At 37.4% G+C, this 25292-nt stretch overlaps 3 protein-coding genes across 3 annotated transcripts in view; 1 reads left to right on the forward strand and 2 right to left on the reverse strand.

Moving 5' to 3' along the window:
* Window positions 1-2527: 2527 nt before the first annotated feature.
* On the reverse strand, window positions 2528-7866 carry Pkn (serine/threonine-protein kinase N). The gene is made up of 19 exons (XM_090156973.1): window positions 7824-7866; window positions 6883-7211; window positions 6706-6827; window positions 6427-6637; window positions 6212-6363; window positions 5877-6148; window positions 5641-5813; window positions 5460-5569; window positions 5249-5392; window positions 5120-5192; window positions 4769-5058; window positions 4287-4712; window positions 4043-4222; window positions 3835-3986; window positions 3539-3758; window positions 3365-3472; window positions 3225-3305; window positions 3107-3166; window positions 2528-3037 (listed from the first exon to the last, which is right to left on the reverse strand). The coding sequence occupies exons 2-19, from the start codon at window positions 7202-7204 to the stop codon at window positions 2894-2896; spliced, it is 3240 nt and encodes a 1079-aa protein (XP_090013099.1). The 5' UTR covers window positions 7205-7211; window positions 7824-7866; the 3' UTR covers window positions 2528-2893.
* Window positions 7867-8079: 213 nt separating this feature from the next.
* Window positions 8080-9632, forward strand: LOC149932860 (uncharacterized). The gene is made up of 5 exons (XM_090156974.1): window positions 8080-8300; window positions 8378-8594; window positions 8658-8764; window positions 8901-8952; window positions 9326-9632. The coding sequence occupies exons 1-5, from the start codon at window positions 8157-8159 to the stop codon at window positions 9571-9573; spliced, it is 768 nt and encodes a 255-aa protein (XP_090013100.1). The 5' UTR covers window positions 8080-8156; the 3' UTR covers window positions 9574-9632.
* A 2171-nt stretch (window positions 9633-11803) lies between these two features.
* The window catches only part of LOC149932861 (arrestin homolog), a 66401-nt gene continuing 52912 nt past the window's right edge, over window positions 11804-25292 (reverse strand). Inside the window, exons 3-4 of the mRNA XM_090157194.1 lie at window positions 16028-16223; window positions 11804-13277 (exon numbers count right to left, since the gene is read on the reverse strand). Of these exons, the coding sequence (XP_090013320.1) occupies window positions 12553-13277; window positions 16028-16223 (921 nt within the window). The 3' untranslated portion in view covers window positions 11804-12552. The remainder of the gene's footprint in view (window positions 13278-16027; window positions 16224-25292) is intronic.

Here is a 25292-nt window from a genome sequence, read left to right on the forward strand (position 1 = left end):
GGGTGAAAAACACAGTTTTTGGGGAGGCAAGGGGGGCAGGAGGGGGCAGTTGCCCCCTAAATTTTCTTTCACCGAATTGAGCCGTGTTTGGTGTTGTTCCCGATGGTACATTTCACCCTGAGTCGAATGCGACCAACCACATGCTAGTAAGATGAACCGTTTCCGAGTTATGGCCGAATTTGTACTGAATCGCGTGGTTTTTTCTCTAATATGAAAAAAAATCCCCAAATGTTAAATTTAGCAATCCGGTAAAGTTAGGTATCGTTTCTGTAGTATGTTTTAACGTTGAGTCGAATGAGACACGCCGCGGATCGCTGGGACTAATAGTTTCGGAGGTATGACCAAAAGTACACTAAACAAAGGTTTTTTTCGGAATTTCACTTAATGTTGAAAAGGTATATCAACCATTTGGCCAGGACCAACCATACTTTCGGATCGTACGTATTATTTTCAATATTTTGTGCCGAATCGAATGAGACCAACGGCAATTCCGTAGGATGAATAGTTTCCGAGCTATAACAAAATATGTTCGAACCATAAATGGTGTTTTTTTTCAAAAAGTTCGAAAATATTCATTTAAACCACCACCCGTGTCTACAAATTTATCCCCGGACGACCACAATGTATTCATCTTACATACTACTAAGTGCTGAATCGAATGAGACCAACCGCACTGCCGTGGATTGAATAGATAACGAGTTATGACGGAATTTACATTAGATAATTGACATTTAATCCTCAAAGAGGTTCTGAAAATGTGTTTTTTCATTTTTTTAAGTTAATTTTAAACATCATTGTTGTGTGTTTGCTACGAGAAATGATGAAGATATGTTTAAAAACAGGTACAATCGAACACATTTTTACTTAGTTGAAATTTGCATCAGAAAATACAACTAAATAGAATGAATGAATAATAATAATAATAAATAATATATCTGAAATTTCTATGGCATTTTTTGGGGCAATTAAAAATTCAAGTAGAAACGTTTAAAACGAAGATGGCGCGACTAAAGAATATCAATATGACGTCTTGCAACGTCACATATGCTTTTGGTAGTAAACATTAATCGAATACAATGATGTTTAAAAATAAATTATAAATAAATTAAAAAAAGAAAAAAACATTTTCAGAACCTGTTTGAGGATTAAATGTCAATTATCTAATGTAAATTCCGTCATCACTCTTTATCTATTCATTCCACGGCGCTGCTGTTGGTTTCATTCCACGGCGCTGCTGTTGGTTTCATTCGATTCAGCACTTAGTAGTATCATGGATGAAGGAATATGACTGTACCCCGTGTTCCAGTCATATTCCTTCATGCATGGTAGTATGTAAGATGAATACATTGTGGTCATCCGGGGATAAATTTGTATTTTCGAACTTCTTGAAAAAAACACCATTTATGGTTCGCACATATTTCGTTATAGCTCGGAAAGTATTCATCCTACGGAATTGCCGTTGGTCTCATTCGATTCGGCACAAAATAATACGTACGATTCGAAAGTATGGTTGGTCCTGGCCAAATGGTTGATATACCTTTTCAACATTTAGTGAAATTCCGAAAAAAAACCTTTGTTTAGTGTACTTTTGGTCATACCTCCGAAACTATTAGTCCCAGCGATCCGCGGCGTGTCTCATTCGACTCAACGTTAAAACATACTACAGAAACGATACCCAACTTGACCGGATTGCTAAATTTAACATTTGGGGATTTTTTTTTCATATTAGAGAAAAAACCACGCGATTCAGTACAAATTCGGCCATAACTCGGAAACGGTTCATCTTACGGGCATGTGGTTGGTCGCATTCGACTCGGAGTGAAATGTACCATCGGGAACAATACCAAACACGGCTCAATTCAGTGCCCCCTCCTGCCTCCCCAAAAACTGTGTTGTCCACCCCGCATTGCTGCGGACTCTTCGGATCCTCAAAGTAGACAAAATATAATTTTTAGGCCACATTGCAAGTTGGGACGAATTTTTCCGCGGGAGAGCTCTTTTTGGGACTCTTTTACCCGTACTAATAGACAAAGTTCAAAATGTGGTGCTTTGTGCTATTCTTGGAGTCCCGAATTCAACGCCCATTTCCCTGATGGAGGCAGAAGCGGTCATCCCAAATTTATCTTCTCACCCTCGCTCCATGTGGAGCGGCAGAAACGCCGTATTATTATCCAGCATCCCTTTGGAGGCTGTTAGGCCATCTGGAATATCGGTTCCCAGGGGGACGCCTTCCCGTCTCACTCAATCCCAAAATCTCGACTGGCTCTTCCATACCAGCTATTTGTGCCAGGCCATTTGTACTTAATCAACAAATCCGCCTCTGTGGTTCATGGCGTGCCTAGTGTAAAGGCCCCTTTCTAAAGATATCATTATTCTGTGTCCCCCTCTCCCTGTGATATATATCATGTGTATCTGTATCATTGCATAAATTAAGAAATGTGGTTCACATATTCTTAGTCTATGATTGTATAGTTAACAAAATCCTAGTTTTTAAATTACTTTGAACATTAATTTAACACTGAAATATTTTAAAAGAATTTTAACGTGAATAAAAAACAATCTACAGAATTTCAGAGTTCCAATAAAAGAGAAAACTTTACAAGTGATTTACTACATTATTATTCACAGCACCTGATCGGATGTTAAAATTTTGCCTCCAGAATAAAAGAGGGGCAATGGTTAAACGTGTATAATTATTTTGGCCTTCTGTTTATTTTGTAAATTCCATCACTATAACAACAATTAAAACAACCACGCAAAATATATATAAATGCGACATTTCCATTTCTTAACCTTAATAAAATAGACGCTGTCTAAGATAATCATGAGCAGATTGGTTTGATGAGCCATAAATAAGATAGAATATAGGTAAAGGTGAAAAACTAGGGGACTTTTAGCACCAGTCAGCCATATAGGTGAAGTCTTTAAACATTAACTGCTCATCCGCTGATAAAGGTCGAGGCTCTTTTGGAGGTGTAAGACTCGGCTCCTCGGAGGTAAACTCTTCATCAAAATTACTAACATCTTCGGGTGTTTTCTACAAATCATCAATAATGCAAATTAATATTTTTAAAATTAAAATTGTTTCCTCAAAAGAAAAACATACCACAGTTGGAACAAATGGGGGTCGAACCTTCCTCATTAGAAGATCTTCCCAATTAATATTCTGTAAAAAAAAAAAAGGTCAATCACGGAACAAAGAAATGTAAGTTGTCATTACATACTCTAAAAAAGGCCTGCTTTTTAACATCTTCAGCATCCCTTTCACTAGCTCCCAATCTCCGATCAGGATTTTTTCTTAAAAGCTAAAAAGGTAATCAAGTTACTGATTATAAATTAAGCCAATATAAATAAAATTACATACCCTTCTCATAATGGCTATGGATTCTAGAGAAAGATACCTTGGGTATCTAACCTCGTCATTTACAATGCTATCAAATACTTCCTCTTCATCATCACCGGGAAATGGGGACTAACAGGGAGAAAGAAAACTTAGTTTATTACCCATATTAAAACTAAATTTCAATGAAAAACTCACTTCTCCAACCAGCATTTCAAAAATGAGTACACCTAGCCCCCACCAATCTACAGCTCGAGTGTAAGAGGTTTCTGTTAACACTTCAGGAGCCAAAAATTCTGGAGTGCCACAGAAAGTTCCAGTTCGATCACCGTATCCAATTCCCTCTTTACAAAGACCAAAATCAGCAATTTTCACATATCCTTCTGTATCAAGCAATAAATTATCCAGCTTCAGATCTCTATAATTTTGAAACCAATTATGACAACATTAAATACAAAGAAAATTAGAACATATAAGCCTGGTTTAAAAAATACCTGTATATTATTTTGTTATCGTGTAAGTATTGCAATCCAAGAACCACACATGCGGCATAGAACACCGCTCTGGGCTCCGGAAATATAGCAGTATGAATATGCATCATAAGATCACCTCCACAGGCATATTCCATAACAAAACAAACATGGCTCTGTGCATAGACATGTACATTAGACTTGAACTTAAAAAAATAATAGACAATATTACCTTGGTTTGAAAACAGGAAAACAAATTGACCAGAAAGGGATGTCGCATTGAATTTGCAACTTCAAATATTCTTTTCTCAGCCATCAAACTTTCAACTTCATCTCTAGCAATTATATCTCCTTTCTTCAAAGCTTTGATGGCAAAATATTCTCCAGTATTTTTGTATTTGCTCAAAATTACCTATAAAGAAGAAAAAGATTTACAACAACCGTATTTGAGGGCAAAAAGAGCAGCGCGACATTACTTTTCCAAAATGCCCTCTTCCAAGTACGCTCAAAAAATTAAAATGGTCTAAACTCAACCCAGTAGTCAAACCAGGTCTATTATCGTCGGGAGTGAGTATTTTTGGTTGAGTGATCGTCTTTTCCACTTGATGAGGTGGGATCGGAGGAGCGGGTGGCTCCGGAACTTTTTGATCAGGTATATTGATGTGATTATGCGATTCGACATTATCGCGATTTGAAAGGTTCTCATTAGACACTTTTTTGTGTAACGCTTGAAAGTTCGTTTCTTCCTCAGGGAAATCTATTATGGGTTCGGGTGTCGAATGTCTAGATTTCAAATCGTTGTTTATGATGAAGAGCTGCCCATCTTCGGAAGCATCGGTGATCTGTACAGTCGAGCTGCCTTTAGTGTCGTTTAAAAATTCAAAATTTCCTAAAGCTTTCTGCTGTGAACGAAATCAATAAGTACTCAAAATTTAACATAATAACTATAAATACGAACCAAAACATCAGCTTCTAAAACATTGGGAGTAGTGACAATAGGTCCATCCGCTTCATCACTCTGACTTCTCTCTTTGTCCAATAAAGGCGATGAAGAATATTCGAGTCTCGTAGGAAGACGGTCTTTATCATTTTGACCAACAGGCGTCGCTGATTCTATGAGACACGTGCCTCTTTGAGGACTAACTGTTGATGATGGCTCAGAGGACTGAGGAGGCATGGCTCTTTTCATTAAACGCCCCCACGTGGCCACGTTAATATTCATTTGACCAGGGCGTAAAAAGTTTTTACCTAAAACAATGATAATTATAATAATAATAGTAAAATAAAATAGCTAAAGCAAAAAAATTACCATTTTGTCTAAATAATCTCCTTTGCCTCTGTAATTTTGGTTTTCTTGATATCATTGGATTTAAGAATTTTACCTAAAAAATAATTTGTAAATTTTTCCATCATTTTGAAAAAAATGAGTAAATTTTACTTCAGCAAATAGCAATCCCTGAGGCTCCAAGTGAAGAGCGAGACCATGCCGATGATCATCAACAAACTCTTCGAGTCTTAATATTTTTAGGGCACACATAGAACGCCAATCTTTCCAGAAAATTTGAATTTCCAGTTCCCTTGACTATATAGTATAAATTTATCTTATAAATATGACCTGTAACACAAACTTTCTAAAAATGATAAAATACCCTATCTAATTCAATTGTGAATCTCTGATCCCAAGCCTGTTGACTACATGGTTTCCATGTTGTTTGCCCAACAGTCACATTGTCCAACTTTAAAATTGCCATAATTTCATCTATGAAATCAAATATTAAAAAAATGAGACAGGACAACAAAAAAAATTAATCAATGTAAATGAAACCATACTGGATGTTTCTTCTTTAATGTTGTATACCCTGGAAGACCCTCTGCTAGTTAACCCTTTGCCAGTAGCACGTACAAGACTTCTAAAATCACCAGGACTCAAGTGTACGGCATTTTCTTTAGTTCGTGGAAGACGGCCAGGTACATCTTCTACAAGGTCTTGACAGCCCATTAGTCTTTAAAACGATTAAATTCTGTAAGTACTGGATCAACTTTTAATTTTTTTTTCAATAAATTACCTGACTTCTAGTTTGCCAGTAACGGATGCTGGTTTGGAAAGGGATGTTTTAGCGTATAAGGAAGACGGAGGGGAAAATTTGCTGGGTTCTTTAATGCCGTATGGATGAATAGTTGATGGGTAAAGCACTGGGCTAGTGGCTAAGCTGTTCTCTAATTCTTGTTTTAAAGCTTCGGATTTGGGAGAACAGCTGGGAAGCTCCTGTCGTCTTAGCTCCAAGGAACATCTTAATAAATCTAATTTCAGACTGGATTCTAACAGGCTAGATTGCGCCTGGAAAGTTGAAATTGATAAAAATTTGAACATGAAAGGGACATCACTTTGCGTAATACTCACTTCTGTAATAGTTTTTCTATCAGTAATTTTTGAGTTTTGATAGAGCCGAAGTACATTTTTCGCCCCTTCTACTACTGCACATTCCACTTGTAACCGGTGCCTCAGTTCCTCGATACGAACTTCCAAAGGTGACATCACTTCGGGAACTTTCGCTAAAAGGCTCAAAATTGTTGATAATGATATCGCTTAATATAGATCAAAGTGAAAGATCTTACCATTTTCATTGGAACCATTATCCACAGCACCACTGGACAATGGGCAATTAGAAAAAGACGAATCTTTGTTTTGTTTCACTTTGCTAATCATCATTTTGATATAGTCAATTTTAGCTTTAGAGTCTAATAAGAGCTGTTGAGCTTCAGCCAACAGTTTGCGATCTTTGGAACCGGTATACATTTGAATCATGTTTTCTGCTCCCTGTTTCACCTACATAAAGTTAAAAGAATGATGTTAAAAATGGACAACTAAGAGGCAAGAATTTAATTAATTTATACCTTCAACTCGATGCTCAACTGCTTCTCCAACAATAATAATCTTTGACTGGTGGCTGAAATAGGAGCATCAGGATTATCCCCACCATTAGCATCTTCGAACTCAAGAGGTGGAGTCAATATATCTACAGAAAAAAATTAGTGTTACCAAATTTTACAATAAAACTTGTTATTTCTTACCCGGAGTACTTGGAAGGTAATCGTTACTAGTATTCTGACTTTGAGAGACTAAAATGTGAGCATCGAGAAGTTGTAATTCTTGTTGAAGTTCGTACAGTTTCCCATTTGATTGTTTTACGATAGAGTTAACATCGGATAAGCATTTCTTATCAGTTGTGACTTTGATAAGCTTTTCTGCACCTTCTTTTATTTTAAGTTCCTTGCGAATTTCTTCCTTCAAATGTCTTTTAATAGCCTCTAAATGTTGAACTGAAGTTTCTGACAAGTCAGGTTGTAGGCCATATCTAGCTGTCACGTTACCAAGAGTTTGGCTGCTGGTCATTTTGAGTCTAACCAAATTATAAATAAACATCACTTTAACCACCCACTTTCTTGAGATGAAAAAAACTTCAATTAGCCAATACACTATAATGATTGCGAGTGTATTGAAAATAACATATGGAAAATATTATAACAAACAGGGACAAGCTTAAAGTCAATTCTAATAAACCTAACGACAACAACAGACAGTGGCAATAATAAACCAATTAGCAACTAGAATATTATAATCTTACTTATCTAGTTGGTAGTAATTCTACGTGCAATAATGTTCAAGTGAAGAATTTGTTTCGGAAAATTACTTAAATTGAAGCACCATGAGTTATAAAGCAAATCATTTGCTTAACAATGTGAAATATCTGAGACTTATTTTACAACTAAAATTATATTAACCAACAACACAAAATATGTTAACTACGAAAAACTACTTCTTGGCTTCTTTTTAAAATACTTAGTAATAGGAAGCGAAATAACTAAATAGATCGGACAGCAAAAAAAATAACTTATGCTTTAATTTGAAATGGATATACTGAGGTGAAAAATATTCATTGAAAATTAAACTACAATAAAAACCTAGCCAAGGCTTAACGTTTGAAAGGTTCATTCTTAGTCTAAATACTTACGTTATTTTACGTTTAATCTGCACAGGGAAGTCGGTCGTTTTAGCTACATGATAAAGTGCAAAGTAGATTCGTCATAGATACAACATTAGAAAGATAAGAAAATTTAAAAGAAACCCGAATAAAGCTTAAAAACACAGTTAAAAACTTGGAAAAAATGACTAATGTCAAGAATTTGGAATCTTCGTAATGACGCATGTCATTATTGATCCACCAATCAAATTCTCACCCAAAGTACACTGGCGACTTTAGGCGCGCGATATTTAAAATTCATATTTTGTGACCCGAAATTTAGAGTTTGCTTATAAAACTTTTTAAAATTTGTTCAAACCAAAAATGTCTGTTCCACCCCCTCCTCCGCCTCCCCTTCCTACTTTTAAATTATATTCCCCCGTGAATGCTAACTGGAGAAAAACCAAAAATTCAAAACCGCGAGATAAAAAATACGTTCAAAAAAGAGCTCCGATAGACTCAATGATGGTAGGACCTAGGCTTAAGTCTCTACATTAAATGGAAGGTTTATTATTTGTAACGCTAATCCACTAACCTATCGTTAGGACGAAATGATGGCGAAACTTCGATTGAGACCCAAATACGGAGAAGAAAGTGATAGTGACGAAGAAAAGGAAACGACACCACCTCCGAAACTTTCCATTTCACCTACACCAGAAACAGCACCGAAAAAGACGGCAACCAAATATATACCAGGGTACATACCTCCACCACCTCCTCTCCCACCTTTACGATTAGTTTCGTCGAATCTCAAACCTATTAGTAAGCCTAAAGCATATTCAACTTAGTTCATATTCTCAATTTTATAAACATTCGACCCTTCAGTGACGAAAAAGAGCAAAGAGACAACTAAAACACAGCAACCCAAAATAACGGAAGATATGATTAAAAATGTACAACTAAAGAAAGTTCCGAGAAAAGCTACTTCGACGGTACGTTCGTTTAGGAAAAATAGAAAGAAATAAGCTTGTTAGAAGAATAAATTACACGTTAATGACTGCTTTTATTGAATGATATATTAATCTTTGAATGAAATCGAACTGGTCGATTGGTTTTTGTATATTTTAGACAAAAACACGCGATGAGAGCGGTTCCTTTACCACAAAGCCGCCTCCAAGATGTGAGATGTGTTATTGAATATTCTTAAAGAAATGCGCATTATAACCATAAATTTATAATTATGTTTCACATAAGTGTGTCAGTTTCCTATCCACCGCATGTTTAAATTTTACTGACACCTTTCTAAGATGGCCAAACATTTATCGGTGGAATTCATAGTAAACCGTGCCAAGGCGTAGGACCGGCACTTTATCATTTGTTTTTGAGTTTCATATTTTTATCGTTAGAGGCGCTCATCTTTCTGAGTATGGCGACAATTTTACGTCATTCAACACATGGTTATCAGTAATAATTTCTACAAACTGACACGCTTATGGAACGTCATTATATACTTATGTTATAACTTAACTTTTGTCGCTCGAAACGCTTGACAGTCGCCGGAATGAAGTCCGCAGCTCAAAAAGTCGGCAACGCGGTGTCATCTTTGGAGAATGGCAAAACATCAAAAGAATCAGCCGCTAAAAACGCTTCGAAAACCTCCTTCGCTCCGTCACGTAGAAAATATAACAAACACAATTTGAAGTCTCCCTCGCCGTCCAACGAGCTACATGCGTCTAAAAATCAGACCACCAAAAAAACGAATGTGAAAATCGCTCACTTGATGGAAAAATTTAATAAATAGACAAAATGACTCTTGTAATTTGATTCTTTCGGTTTAATAAAAAAAATTGTATTGATGAATATTTTTTTTTTAAGTTACATGGAACATACAACATCTTATCTCTTTTTTTTAAGCTCACATAGTATATTTTATACATATATATCTTTGGATTCTCTATCCTCGTTTACTACTCATAGACCCGGATACAAAATATATATTTTTTATATTATCAGAAGTATATAATATATATCTTTCTATAGAAGTATCCATCTCCCTACACTGCTAATATTATTAGATCGAATCAAAATTATAAAGTAATTTATATTCATAATATAATGAGTGTCAGAAACTATCGATAAAATTTGGTTTAATAATATGCGCGTATCTCAACCCTGTGTAATTTTGACAGTCTACGTAGTTGAGTGGCGGAGTGGTTAGCGCTTTCGCCTCGCAGCGAGAGGAGCCGGGTTCGATCCTAGCTTGTGGCACTGGGTGAACACTCGGAGCTGCTCCTTCCGCGTTGAGTTTGCAAGTTCTCTCCCCACTGATTAAAGGGTTTTTTCCCCGAGTTCTTCGGATTCCCCTTTCCATAAAAACTTGTAGAGGTTAACGGTAATAGTTAGTGTAGGGAGCTGTTGGCTCGCGTGGTATGAAGGGCTTGCCACCACCCTCCTACGCATTGTAACCCGGCCACTTGTTTAATGGCATTATAAGTCGCTAGATGACTTGGGCCTATAAGTGGTGCCTTGAGTATTAGTCTAGCTCATTATTATTATTCGCACTATATGCGATATGCATAGCCCCTGCGTGGCCTAGTTGGATACTGCTTTCGTAAGAGATTTATTATGAACGTCTGATTTTAAGTGTTTTCTAATTGCTTCTACCCCAATTGTTTCGAAATTTGGGATTTCAAAACCAATACTTAGTTAAGGATAGCCGAATGAACACTTTTACAATATCCGTTCTATTAATTTGTAAATTTTAAATTCTATTAACTCTCAAAATATACTTTTTCTTTGATCACTATAACAATATACGGTGATTTAGTGAGTAGGTGCCGAAATTCACACCACTTTGGACCACGATAACGAAAATGTGCATTTCAATACAACGATCGAGTACATTTCCTGGCGATTACGGATAATTCATTCAGAGTCACGTAAAAAGGTAAAGTTTGTGACTCGTTTTCTCGACTTTGATATGACTTATCCGTGGTTCTCTACTGACTAACCTACATTGAAATGGAATGGAGTATCATTTTGCCCAAAAGAAGCCATTCAAAAATTTTATGTTATGTGTATTACCAAAAGTGTATAATATTGTTACATAAGTCTGACATTTTCTTTTCTTCATATGCAAAAGTTTTACTGAGAGCTATTCCACTTGCTAACGTGTCACACGTAGCCTTTGACAGCGCCTCACTAGGGGGAGATTTTCTTCTTGTGATGACGTCACTCCGCTACTAGCTCTCAGTAAAATATTCCCCAAAGTGACAAACTTATGGAACAATATTATAGACTTATGGGATTACGAAGGTCGGGGGAAGGCAGGGACATTTTGTACTAGCTAACTGATACCCTGATACCAGAAGTTTATAATATATCTCCCTAGGACGCAAAAATGAAACTTGCACCTTCGCAGGCTCGAGATAAATTTCAACGGGTGCCATTTTATCGACAAACCGCGGAAGCATACACCACTTCACGGTTCAAAATTTATCGACTTTCCTCGCACTATTTTTCTTCCGAAACGTATTCAAAAAATCAGCGGCAACCTGCGCATGTACATGTTTCAAGAGAGTTACATTAGCAGTATAGGAAGATGAATACTTATTTCTAAAATATATATTATATACTTCTGGTAAAAACATTAGTCTATAATATTTTCATAAGTATGACATTTCTTATTATTCACATTATATTTTTTTACTTATAGCTATTTACAACAAACTATATAACGGGCTTCTTTGGCGTTTTTCGCTGAGTTTGGCGTCCCACGCATCCTTGTAACTACGCCTCGCTAGAGGGCTAATTTCTTCAGGTGATGTAAATTATTTCCAAAAAGATACAATCTTTGAAACAACATTATAGACTTATGCTTGTAGGCGAAGCGTATTAAACCGGGTTTAGTAGATTCAAGTTAATTTACAAACCTGGTTTTGTAGTTATTAATAATAATAATATTGGAAATAAACCGAAATATAGGCTGATATTATACGATCGTTTGAAAAGGACAAACGTTTATAATTATATTTCACTTAGTTATAACAAGAATGTATTTATTTATCCTCAGGGAGAATGAATATGTCGAGATTATTTTTAGCGTTTCTCCAATTCCACCCGTTGGGCCCCCCGGTATGCTCCTCCGCTTTAATAAAATCAAATAATACTGCAATCTCATTGGTTCTTAAAAATTACGTTTTTCGACGAGATTAACGCTGCTGCGAGGACGCAAAAAATAAGACCGCCTCCTTTTTTCCTCCCCCCCCCCTAGCGTGACGGGGTCAGGGCCTCAACGTGTCCGTCGATAGTCTCGACATATTCATTCTCCCTGAGTATAAATAAATACATTCTTGGTTATAATAACGTTAAAACCATAAAAAATATCAAACCACAAACATCGTAAGTTTCATTTAGCGAACATAATCTTCGTAAAGAATATCTTCGAAACTATCCAAATTGCTACAAAATATGATTTGGGGTCACCGGTTTCTTTCTTGACCGCGCGGTTATTATCGCCAATAGCGATAATAATTCAGACTATCCGTTTTACGCGTACGTGTCTGGAGATTTCGTCTTTCCCGAGACCCGAAGAACAGATTTTCCGGCAAGGGTCGCGTGGAAGGAGGGAAGTTGTTCGTGAAGTCGGGTATCGTCTCTATCTCGGCGAACGACGCTTTTACTACTCTCGAAATGAAGCGCTTATCCATCCGTCGTGATTCCTGAACGTAGCGCGTATTCTAAGCGGGGAAAAGGAAACGATCGGAGTCGCGGGTCATCGTTAGGGATGCTGATGAAGAACGATGTCGTCCATAACGCGTTCCTCTTCACTGGCCGCGATAATGGTCTCTTTCAAAACCGCGGACGTCGAAGGGAGAGGCTGGTCGCGCTCGGCGGTCGCCCGGGAATGCGTCAACTCGAAGGGCAGGCGCAGGGTCAAGGGTCGGTCGATACAACTCAGCAGAACTTTGACCTTGGCTTCGTAGACGACGGAAACGCCGTACGGAGTCTTTTCCTTGGCCGGAAGGCCAGTGGTGGAAGCCAGCCAGTTGTACTCGTCGTGGAATCCCGTGTCCACGGCTAAGGCAACGGCGTATTTGGTGAAACTCATGGGTTTGACGGGGAACTCTCGCGAGAAGACGCTGTTGGGGGGGACCGTTTCGCCATCCTCCGTCGACCTCATTCCGACCACGTTCTTGAAACGGCCGTTCGTGAACATGCACACGTTCACCAGTTGGACTAGGTTGACCTTAATTTTGTGCACCGTCTTGTTGGAGTTGTTCTTGACGGCGACGCGTACCACGACGGGCTCTCCGTGCAGGTACACCTCGCGGTTTAAGGAGGCTTCGATCTCCAATCGACCCGGGCTGAACACGAAGCTCTTGGTCAGTTTGTCAATGACGGGCTCGCTTCGAAGACTGATCGCGTCCCAGGGCGCGTAACGGATGCATCGGACGGCCATTCGCACCGTGCTACGCTTGTGAGGACGCTCTTCCAACCTTTCCGCTGTCAAGTTAAAAGAGAACAGAAACATTCGCCGTTAACGCTGGTTTTATTCTCACTCATAAAATAAGTTACGTAATATCACAATAAGAAAAAACTATAACCGAACTGCTTTTCAAAGTTAATCGAGTTTTAGTTCAGCACAGAGCCCCTTACTGAATAGATATGACAACGGCGAAATATAAAATTACCAAGGACAATATTATACTACTCAGACGGGACTAGTAGCGTAGTCCCGTAATCCCAAGCGTCTGGGAGGCAGAAAAGGCGGACGGCCTTACGAGGACGACTACCAATCCCCCAACGGGTGGTTGTCACGCTTCCGCCACGGGTGTCTCGTCCCTATGCCCAAGTATCCCCCGTTGGCCAGTGGCCTTTACACGTATCTCACCCCTGATTAATCGCATAGCGGTTAGTGGACTGTATTGTCCCAAGTACTCTAACAAATAAAAAATATACTACTCTAAGTCGTAGCTGGGCGAGAGTATCAGCCAGAAAGTCAGAATTAAAATAATAGGATGCGTCATACTTATTTACATTTTGTTACTTATGCTAATACGTGGGGCTATTTCATTAAAAACATTAAATACCATATTCGATTTCGATCTATATTTGAACGTACAAATTGGACTTTCTACTGATCAGAATATTACAAAATAATAAATTGTAAGTCTCATAATGAAGGCAATTAAATGGACTAGGAAAGCGTGAAACGAGGAATATGTTCAAAAGAATCAATGCGGCGGAACAAACCAATTAGGCGTATCGAGTGAGAGAGAGAGAAAAAAACGCGTGTTAAATACGCTTCACTCTGCTTACAAACAAATCCAAATTAATTAATAATTTCCTAAGAATTCTAAATCGATTTGGATGACAATTTACGGGAGTAAAGTACATTTGCGTGTAAAATATAATGAAATTTCGAGGAAGATGCAGTGAACCGTGCGCAATCAATTGACAACACGCGTTGACCATCTAATTTGCGCGATTAAAATAAGAACGCGGAAATAAAATAAATCAGGAAGCGTTTAATATTCGTTATTCCTCCGGGGAACTAATTAAAGCCAGTTAAGCTGACTGTTCAATAAAAAGCGTGGCAGGGGGTGCGTCTAGATTGAAGAAACTGTCATCTAAGCATCGACCGGGTACATCCGCGGTCAACAACGATTTATTGAAAGAAATAACGATCAGCGACTTGGTCTCGAACCAATTAAATATTATCCTTTATTAAAAAGGGCGTCAAATAATGGGTACGTTCAGCAGCGCTCATCGGTGACATCGGTTTCCTACTGTACGCTTTTTAGCGTTTCCGGTTTTGACGTCACGATAGTCATCGGTTACTCACCGAAGCACGGCCAACTTTGATTTCTCGCGCATCTCTCGCGCTACAGCGGCCATCTCATTCGTTGACGTTTCTGTGTTAACCTATGAGCAAAAGATGTGTATGACGTCAGCGCCCCTAGCGGATTATTTTTTTTAGTATAGTTTTTACATTGAAGACAATATAACCACCGAGCGTGGCGCTGAACTCCTACACATTATAGTACAGTTTATAGAGGGAAAATCCTTGCTCGCGGAATTTCGACGAATGTGTTGGCCGTAGTAGCGCAAACAGCGCGTGATCAAAGTTGGCCGTGACCGAAGTCATCGGTTGGAAGAGTCGGTTTTTCCGTTGACTGACGTCACTACTGACGTAAACTACTATAAAAGCTACGGCATTTTAAAAAAAACCGATGACTGAATAAAAGCGTTCAGCAACTTACGACGTCATTATGACGAAAAAGCTCATCGGTGGAAAATATAAATCCATCGGGTTTTTTTCCGTTGACTGCGGCTGAACGTACCCCATGAGAATCTCCAGTCTCGCGCAGTTACTCGTTTTCGGTTAAAAATCGTCTGCATTTCAGATGGCGCGTGACGTAAAAGTGGAACTGCGCAAGACCGGAGATCGCTTTTCGTAGAAATACATCTTCCGCGGGGTCATCATTTTTAGCCTCTTTTTAATACGGGGGGTATGGTTTAGCCAGGAGCGGAGACTCAGTCAAAAGAAAGAAACAAAAGGCCTTCTCGGAAAAGGGGCAAAATCGATCTTGGGGTATTACAAGGCTTCAGTCCCATTCGACCGAAATCCCATTCGTCTTAACGCCGCCCAAAAGGCGATTTTTAGAAAAAGACATAACCTAACTTTAAACGTAACCTAACTTTAAACGTAACCTAACCTAACCTAACCTAACCTATCCTGAAACGTAACCTAACCTAACCTTAAACGCATCCTAACCTAACCTTAAACGCATCCTAACCTAACCTAACCTTAACCTAACCTTAACCTAACCTAACCTTACCTTAAACGTAACCTAACCTAACCTAACATAACCTAAACCCAGCACCGTAACCAGGATTTGATTTCAGGATGGGCACGCAATGGAAACAAATAAAAAAAAATAAAAAATTGTACATACAACCATACGGTCCAGGGTGGGCACGGCCCGACCGCCCCCCCCCCCTGGTTACGGCCCTGCCTAAACCTAAACGTAACTTAACCTTAAACATAACCGAATACCGCCAATTGGGCTACATTTTAAAATTATTTCGGTTGAATGGGATTTCGATCGAATGGGAATATTCCATTACAAGGGGCGATACGATCGGAGAGAATTGGTACATTTTCCATTAAGGAAAAGCGGGTGGAGGGTGGGTCTTCAACGCGACGACAATAATAAGAATAGTGGTATTTGAAGCGACTTAATACTGACCCACGTGAACCTTGAGGTCGTAATGGACTCCGAGAGGCTTCCCGTTGTACGTGCGGGCTGGTTTGAGGCGCACGGAGGGCGGAGAGTTGGGAGAGATCTTCAGGTTCAAAGAGAAAGTTTCCACTCCTAGTTTACGAGCCAAACTTCTTTGCAAGGACGAAGTTCCGACCTCGGAGTCCGCTTCGATAAGAGGAAGCTGCCACGCGAAAGAAAAGGATGACATTTTCTTTTTTTAAAAAAGGATCTCCGACAAAAATGAGTTAATATAATTTATGACGCGTGATAGCGAAGGCTTAAAGGGTTCACGGATCCAGTCCAAGGTCAATTTGCCTTTGGAAACGACGTTTTTTTCAGAAATATTTTTATTCGCTAACCACGTAATTTAGTAGGAAAGGGAAAATGCTATTCTTCCGAGGATGCCGATTTTCTTTTATAATTGCGAAAGAAGATTGTCAGACAGAATGAATGCATTTTTACGATATCTTTTTCGTAAAAAATCCCTTTCCAATCGGGGAGGACCATTAAAGTTTGCCTTAATTACAATTAGGCTTCCTGCGTAGTTTAAATTTTGGTAATAAGTATCGCCGCCTACCGACCGAGTTTTAAATATATGAAAGCTGTCTGCTAGTTCAAAACAGCTGAAATTTACAACCTAAAAACATCGTCTGCTATTTCTTCACATAATTAGTTGACTGATATTAAGGCAGATTTACTTATTTACAAAATTAAGGCAATTAATATATAAACAGTATATATATATGAAAATAATATATAAACAGCTAGGCTAGGCTAATACCCAAGGCACCACCTTAGGCCTAAGTCATCAAGCGACTTTTGAAGCCTTTAATTCAGGTGGCCGGGTTACAATGCGTAGGAGGGTGGTGGCAAGCTCTGCATGCCACATGATCGAGCCAACAGCTCTCTACACTAACTATTACCGTTAACCTCAACAAGTTTTTATGGAAGGGGAAACCGAAGAGCTCGGGGGAAAACCCCTTAAACCAGTGAGGAGAGAACTTGCAAACTCAACGCGGAAGAAGTTGTTCCCAGTTTTCACCCAGTGCCACAAGTTGGTATCGAACCCGGCTCCTCTTGCTGCGAGGCGAAAGTGCTAACCACTCCACCACCCCAATAAGCGCTCCGCCACCCCAACAGTATATATATATGAAAATAATATATAAACAGTTTATATATATATATGAAAATAATATATAAACAGTATATATGTATGAAAATAATATATAAACAGTGTATATATATATGAAAATAATATATAAACAGTATATATATATGAAAATAATATATAAACAGTATATATATATGAAAAATAATATATAAACAGTATATATGTATGAAAATAATATATAAACAGTATATATATATATGAAAATAATATATAAACAGTATATATATATATGAAAATAATATATAAACAGTATATATATATATGAAAATAATATATAAACAGTATATATATGAAAATAATATATAAACAGTATATATATGAAAATATTATATAAACAGTATATATATGAAAATATTATATAAACAGTATATATATGAAAATAATATATAAACAGTATATATATGAAAATAATATATAAACAGTATATATATGAAAATAATATGTAAACAGTATATATATGAAAATAATATATAAACAGTATATATATGAAAATAATATATAAACAGTATATATATGAAAATAATATATAAACAGTATATATATGAAAATAATATATAAACAGTATATATATGAAAATAATATATAAACAGTATATATATGAAAATAATATATAAACAGTATATATATGAAAATAATATATAAACAGTATATATATGAAAATAATATATAAACAGTATATATATGAAAATAATATATAAACAGTATATATATGAAAATAATATATAAACAGTATATATATGAAAATAATATATAAACAGTATATATATGAAAATAATATATAAACAGTATATATATGAAAATAATATATAAACAGTATATATATGAAAATAATATATAAACAGTATATATATGAAAATAATATATAAACAGTATATATATGAAAATAATATATAAACAGTATATATATGAAAATAATATATAAACAGTATATATATGAAAATAATATATAAACAGTATATATATATATATATATATATATATATATATATATATATATATATATATATATATATGCAAAAAAACATAAAGCAATGAGTAATACCTATTCGTGTGCCACCTCCCCTGAAACGTATGTATGGTCGTACACGTGTAGAAATATTTTTATTTTTTACTTTAAAAAACTCCCGAACCAAAATTATTTTCTTTACTTTGGTACGTAAGACCCTCACGCTTTGATGGAATTCTAAAATAAATGATCGATTGTTTATTAATATAAAAATCAAACTGGAGAAACTGTCATGGTATAAACAATTTTATTTTATTTATTGGTGACGTTTCGAGCCGATGCCCTTTATCAATCCATTATTTTAAGACTATAGTTATATTATACCAGGGTAATTAATAAGCTTAATATTTATGAATATTTAATACTTTTGAAAATCAGGGAGCAGATACAACGGAGGTGAGGTGGCGGAGTGATTAGCACTTTCTCCTCGCAGCAAGAGGAGCCGGGTTCGATTCCAGATTGAAAACTCGGAACCACTCCTTCGCATCGGTGTATACTGTGGCTAATGATAGAGTTGAATGTTCATGGGTTAAATAGATTCATGATAGAGTTGAATGTCCATGGGTTAAATAGATTCATGATAGAGTTGAATGTCCATGGGTTAAATAGATTCATGATAGAGTTGAATGTCCATGGGTTAAATAGATTCATGATAGAGTTGAATGTCCATGGGTTAAATAGATTCATGATAGAGTTGAATGTGCATGGGTTAAATAGATTCATGATAGAGTTGAATGTCCATGGGTTAAATAGATTCATGATAGAGTTGAATGTCCATGGGTTAAATAGATTCATGATAGAGTTGAATGTGCATGGGTTAAATAGATTCATGATAGAGTTGAATGTTCATGGGTTAAATAGATTCATGATAGAGTTGAATGTCCATGGGTTAAATAGATTCATGATAGAGTTGAATGTCCATGGGTTAAATAGATTCATGATAGAGTTGAATGTTCATGGGTTAAATAGATTCATGATAGAGTTGAATGTTCATGGGTTAAATAGATTCATGATAGAAAATCATAGAATCATGTGCTAATTAATAAATTATCTCCCCACTGGTTAAAGAGGCTTTCCCCCGAGTTCTTCGGATTAGTTAGCATGAAGGGCTTGCCACCACCCTCTTACCTAAATTAATGGCTTTAAAGGTGGTACCTTGGGTATTAGCCTAGCTGTTAAATATTATTATACTGAAAACTACAAATATTATCGGACAAATAAAATACCATTTACACCCGATAATATTTACAAATGTTTACAAAAAATAAAGTATAAAAGACAAAGGAAAGTGCAACGGTAGAGCTACCATTTATCAGAGCTTCTCAATAGTAAAAAGATGAAAACTTATTGAAACGGCTTCCCAACAACCGATTAAAATGATTCAGTTTACAAGAGTTGAGAGGGGGCGAGTTCAAGTAGAATCCAACTTACAAATTTTTGCCTGGAGGCGTTCTACATGCGATACTGCGATTCTCAGTTTACTTGATTTAATTGCAAAAAAACTGCTGAACAGCCGATTATCGTTATACAGTATTAAAAATGCGACAGATCTTACGTACTCTTTGATGTCGTAGGTACAGATCAGCTCGATCCATTTTGTCGAAATAAAATATGCCTACGACTCCTAATAATATTCCCAAAAAAAATATTTATAAGAACGTAAGCTTCTTAACGTTCGCTTTCTTTACCGAAAAATGCCTTTGGAATTTATGACTTTTTTATTTTGCTCAATAGCAAACAAATATGAAAGTAAGAAAAGTATTGATTCTGGAGTTAGTTTTTTACAGCTGGAATGAAAAGATTTCTTTGTCGAGGAAATAAAAACGATTTTCCATGTTTCGCGTACAGATACGCAATCCGCGCACGTCTAGCGAATAAGGAGAAATTTCACATCTACGATTTCACCATTTGAAATTTGAATCTACGCAAACATAGATCGCGTGTTTGATGAAAATATTTTTGTTTTAATTTAAGAAGTGTTTCGTTTTAATATCTCATTTCACCCGTTTGCTAGTGAAACCTACCAAAGTAAAGCCTGGTTCACACGGGCAGTGTTTTCCTGGTTTTCTATATTTTCTATTTTTACCACCTTTTCACGTGGTTCTGGCGCGCAGGAACACGACTGTACACACGGACAAAATTTGCCGGATTTTGTCACAGCGAGCGCTGCCGGGGACCGAGGAAACGGATAACCTTTTTTTGAGAGGCGTTGGGCTCGACCAGTCAGCGAGCGTTATGCCGTCACGTGGTAGACGCAAAAATTCTTAAGCCTACTTTTTAAGACTTTCAAAAGCGCTCCTTATATCACGTGACAGCGAAACGCTCGCTGATTAGTCGAACTCAAAGAGCTTCAAAAACCGGGAAAATAAAGTAGAGATATTTCAACATTTTTTCTCCTTTTTCTCTTTTACCGGCAGCGCTGACGGCGGATAAATCCGTTAAATTTTGTCCGTGTGTACAGTCGTTTTCCCGTGCGCCAGAACAACGGGACAAGGTAGTAAAACGAGAAAATAGAGAAAATCAGCAAAACACTGCCCGTGTGAACCAGCCTCCAGCTTTTGTAGGTCTTCACCTAGTATGGCTTAGATAAAAAAAAAACTAGACAAACTGACCCGTCTTACACCCACCAAAAGGACAACTCATTTAATAAAAAAATATAACGGTCTCGGGGGCTGTTCACAAATTACGTAACGTGGTAGGGGGGGATGGAGGGTTTCAGCAAGCGTTACGAATTGTTACGTGGGGGGGGGAGGGAGGGTTCGCTAAAATGTTACGTAACACATCTTATTTTTAATATCGTAGAATAAAATTTTTATCACTTTCAGAAACAGTCGCAATTATTAAAAACATAAGCATTTTCATTGTTTTACTCACGTTTAAAAGAATTTCATACCCATGGGTATAAAGTGTTGCATAAAAATACAGTTGTAATTTCAAATGTAAATTACAAACAACAAAATTTAGTACCTGATCTTATTGTACTTTATTACCAGCATATTAGTTGTTACGTACTATAATAATTTAAGGGGGGGTTCGATATTTGTTACGTAATTTAAGAAGAGGGGTCTTTCCATTTGTTACTCTTTGTTACGAGGGGGAAGGAGGGAGTCCAAAAAGTGGTTTTTCTGTGTTACGTAATTTGTGAACAGCCCCTCGAGTGCTTTCAACGTTTAAAGGGAATATAACCTGCAAAGCAATCTTTACGGAAGACCCCTTCAATTTTTCAAATGTCCCTGTACAGTGGCGCCAAACATTTTTAAAGCCAAAGGCAAGAGCGGCCAGAGCTGCAAGCGTTGGTGTTCCACACCAAATACCTGAGGTTATATTCCCTTTAATCCCGCGTAACGCGTATTCAAAATCGCCAATAGTCGCGAGAAGACTATTTAAATTTAGAAGAAGTTGGAACTTTGAGAGTGACTATAGCGGCGCCATCAGGCGGTGGACGGCGGTAACAGCTTTCGGTTCCCGGGACTTTCTAAAATATCTTGAAAACGGAAAACGTTGATCGACGTGCCCCTCGTAACATTTTTCGCCCCAAATCTCACTTCGCTAATGGAGGAACGGTCTAAGGCGAACGGGGTTTATTCTGATAAATGGCCTTAATTTTAAGTGTAAGCCTGGCCGGTGATCGTTGCGTCTGGCATTTGCCAGAGGTCTGCTTATCGCGGATAAAGTCTCTACAAACCATATAGACCAACGGGCTGGTCATTTCGTAGAAATAGAAATGAGACTAGAACCACTGCGCTTTCCGCCAGTCGCAAGGGAAACAGGTAAGCTAGAAGGCTGCCATTAGGCCATTTTGGAATCGGGTTATCCGCGCCATCTGACAAACGCGTTAAACATTGTCGCCATGATAACGGTGGAAATTTTGAAGGCAGCGAGCCTCTACGCATCACGTCGTACCATAAGTCTATAATATTGTTCCATAAGTTTGTTACTTTGGGGAATATTTTACTGAGAGCTAGTAACGAAGTGACGTCATCACAAGAAGAAAATATCCCCCTAGCGAGGCGCTGTCAAAGGCTACGTGTGACTCGGGAGCAAGTTTACGCAAAACGGCGACTAAGCCCGTAATGCAGTCTGTCTCGCGAATATAGCTCACGGTAAAACTTTCGCGTGTGAAGAATAGGAAGTGTCACACTTATGTAACGATATTATACACTTATGGTCGTACGCAGTAACGGTACTCTTGTGTTTGAGTTTTTCGCGTCTATAAGCATAACCGCGGAAAATCGCACTATAAAAAGCGATTTCGGAAACAAATAAAATGCTCATTTCATACGTGTATTATAGGAATTATTTTATACTAATCTCAGAATATGAGTGTTTTTACCTCTCCGAGGGGACTATGTCCCTTAGGAGGGGTTTTACAATCATCGTGTCTGTCTGTCTGTCTGAATGTGTGTGTGTGTCTATATTCTGCGGGTTTTATTATCGACCTATATATAGTTGTGTTAATGCAAAGGCGATAATTTAACGTTTATTGCTTTGATAGCTGTCGGTTAGTCTAGTGGCTCTCTGTGCTTTGTTGATGGTAAGGTTTTTGCTTCTTTGGTGTGGATATTTGGATATCTACGATTTCCAACGCAGTCAATGATTTCCTGGGTGTGCGAGTCATTATATGATATTGGAAATTGGATGGTATTGGTCTTTTTCATGTGGTATGCGTCACAACGTCAACTGGAAGTCTACGAGTGTTGAAATAAAATGAGCGTTAAAGATGCGGCAAGTATTTCGTAAGCGAGAAAAATACAAATACCATCTGCAGATATTTCTTTCATTAAAATTTGCTTCGTATTATATTCAACTGATAAACTTGTACTGTAAAAAGGGTTAAATTCAATTGTGCATTGTTTTAGTACGTCTAACTCACTGTTGTAACTACTTAATTTATAATATTTTGAATGAATTAAAATCGGTTGTTTCGTCTCATTTATTTTAATTATAATTAAAATTTTATACCGGGCGGGATGGAACCGGGATTACGTTTTTAGTAAATAACTCTGAATTGCGGAGATATATCTTTAAGGATCATCTCGAGAAATTAATACCACTAGGGACAATTCTTCCGAGGAGAGGTATATTTCGGCAAGCTTGCCAACTTGTTCATGTTTGACTTTGAGTTGAGGATGGGTCATCATCGCGATAGTTTAATTAGACAAGTTGGCAAGCCAAAATATACCTCTCCTCGGAAGAGTTTTTAATTTTCAGTGAAGCGTAACTGTATCCGTGATTCTGCGGTAGAACGCTCACCTGTCGTTCAAGAGGGCTCGGGTTCGAATCCCGGACAATTAAAAAATTATACTAAACCCAATGACCAAAAGAGGGCGCTTTTGGAAAAACCTTTTCCCTGATTCTAAGAAACTGCGTACGCAGTGATTACCCTTTGCCTCGAAAATGCGTTCGCAGGCCTGACAGACAGACCCACAGACAGACAGACAGACACGGTGGTTGTATAACCCCTCCTAGGGTACAAAGTCCCCTCGGAGAGGTAAAAACTAATTATGTTGTACACCAAAGTTCACCTGCAAACAATTACCAGAGACAAAAATCTGGAAATGGAGGGGAAAGCAATTAGAAATAAGCTTTCTAAGCTTATTTTATTTCAAGGCCAGTAAATTTAAAACGTTTATGAAAGTGGATTATTGGTAATTTACGGTAATGTAGATTTCTGTGAACGTAATGATTTTCATAGTTGTTTAAATAAGTTATATAATGTCGTTGAAATAATAAATCTGTCTTTTTTACAACTCTACAATGTCGAAAACCGATCGAAGAACATAAACCAGCCGACGTTGCTTACGACGTTATGCCACGTGACAGTGGGAGAAATAAGGCACTATCACCGGCCAATCGCCAGTTTCAAAATTAGCTGGCCCTGGTGACCACTTAATAAATTCAAAGTATTTTCCCTTCAAGATTTTAGTTCATTAATAAAATATTATATTAATCCCTAAAATTGTTTGGTCTTTGCTTCTATGCTGCGTGCTTCGCCTTACAATGTGATTCATTTGTGATAGTAGTAATTTTTTAAATTTAACATTGCTCAATAAAGATGTCTCTACATATTGCTGAAGCAGATTTATAGTTCTTTATTTAACACTCCAAAATTTTGAAATACCCATATGTAAGCCTATGCCCTAGCACATATTCTCAAAAATAGATAATTTTACCATAAATTATGAAAGCCTGATTTTGAAGGTTAAAAATGGTAAGTTGCCAGTGGCCAGTTTTTTAATTAAACTACCTAGGCTCTACTGGCCACAGGTCCAGTATAAAAAATTTCCTTATTTCTCAGCCTGCCACGTGATCATATTTAGTTTCATTTATTTTATTAGATGGCGCGGATATGCGAGATTCCCCTCTGATGGCGGCCTTCTAGCTGGTACACCTCCCCCCAAACCGATCGTGGTTCTAGTCTCGTTTCTGTTTCTATGGGTCATTTGTCCAAAGAGTATAAAAACTACGTAACCTAGAGATATAATGACGGTCGAAAGCAGTAAAGGAAGTTGTAGCAACCGGGGGGGGGGGGGGAAGGCACTCAGTGAATTTGCACTTCAAATTCCGGTACCGCAGGGCCACTACGGCAGTATTTAGTACAATAAATAATAAAACCGGAGAAAAATGGCAGTTACGGTGTTGCGGAGGTGCTAAATTTGGCATTTTGGATATTTAATTGTCTAATATCTGTCAATTCAAAAAAGTGACAGTAATTGGTTACTGTTTCGTGATTTTTTTAGTTAGAATTTGTGGATTCGTTGTTTCGGTGTTTATTTTCAAAAAGTGAAGAATAAGGCGTTTGTTCTCTAACGTTGCCAAGTCCTAAAGGTAACCAATTCCTTAAGGAATTTTCAAGAATGTTGAACTAAATCAAAATGATTGCCACTTAAAACTGCCGTAGTGGCGCTGCGGTACCGAAATTTGAAGTGCAAATTCACTGAGTGACTTCCCCCCCCCCCCCCCCCGGTTGCTACAACTTCCTTTACTGCTTTCGACCGTCATTATATCTCTAGGTTACGTAGTTTTTATACTCTTTGATTTGTCTACCCGGCCGAAAACGAAAAACCAAAAAC

Source organism: Leiobunum rupestre, chromosome 8 (genome assembly GCF_980474605.1).
Source record: "Leiobunum rupestre chromosome 8, qqLeiRupe1.1.hap1, whole genome shotgun sequence".
Classification (NCBI taxonomy): Eukaryota; Metazoa; Arthropoda; class Arachnida; order Opiliones; family Sclerosomatidae; genus Leiobunum; species Leiobunum rupestre.

Bases quoted from the DNA above. Each gene is read 5' to 3' on its own strand.
- LOC149932860 (XM_090156974.1), top strand. From the start codon at position 8,157: ATGTCTGTTCCACCCCCTCCTCCGCCTCCCCTTCCTACTTTTAAATTA. The intron at 8,595-8,657 runs GTAAGCCTAAAG...TCGACCCTTCAG, and splicing joins GTCGAATCTCAAACCTATTA to TGACGAAAAAGAGCAAAGAG. The intron at 8,765-8,900 runs GTACGTTCGTTT...TGTATATTTTAG, and splicing joins CGAGAAAAGCTACTTCGACG to ACAAAAACACGCGATGAGAG.
- Pkn (XM_090156973.1), bottom strand. From the start codon at position 7,204: ATGACCAGCAGCCAAACTCTTGGTAACGTGACAGCTAGATATGGCCTA. The intron at 5,814-5,876 runs GTAATTTATTGA...ATCGTTTTAAAG, and splicing joins ACTGGCAAACTAGAAGTCAG to ACTAATGGGCTGTCAAGACC. The intron at 5,393-5,459 runs GTATTTTATCAT...TATACTATATAG, and splicing joins TCACAATTGAATTAGATAGG to TCAAGGGAACTGGAAATTCA.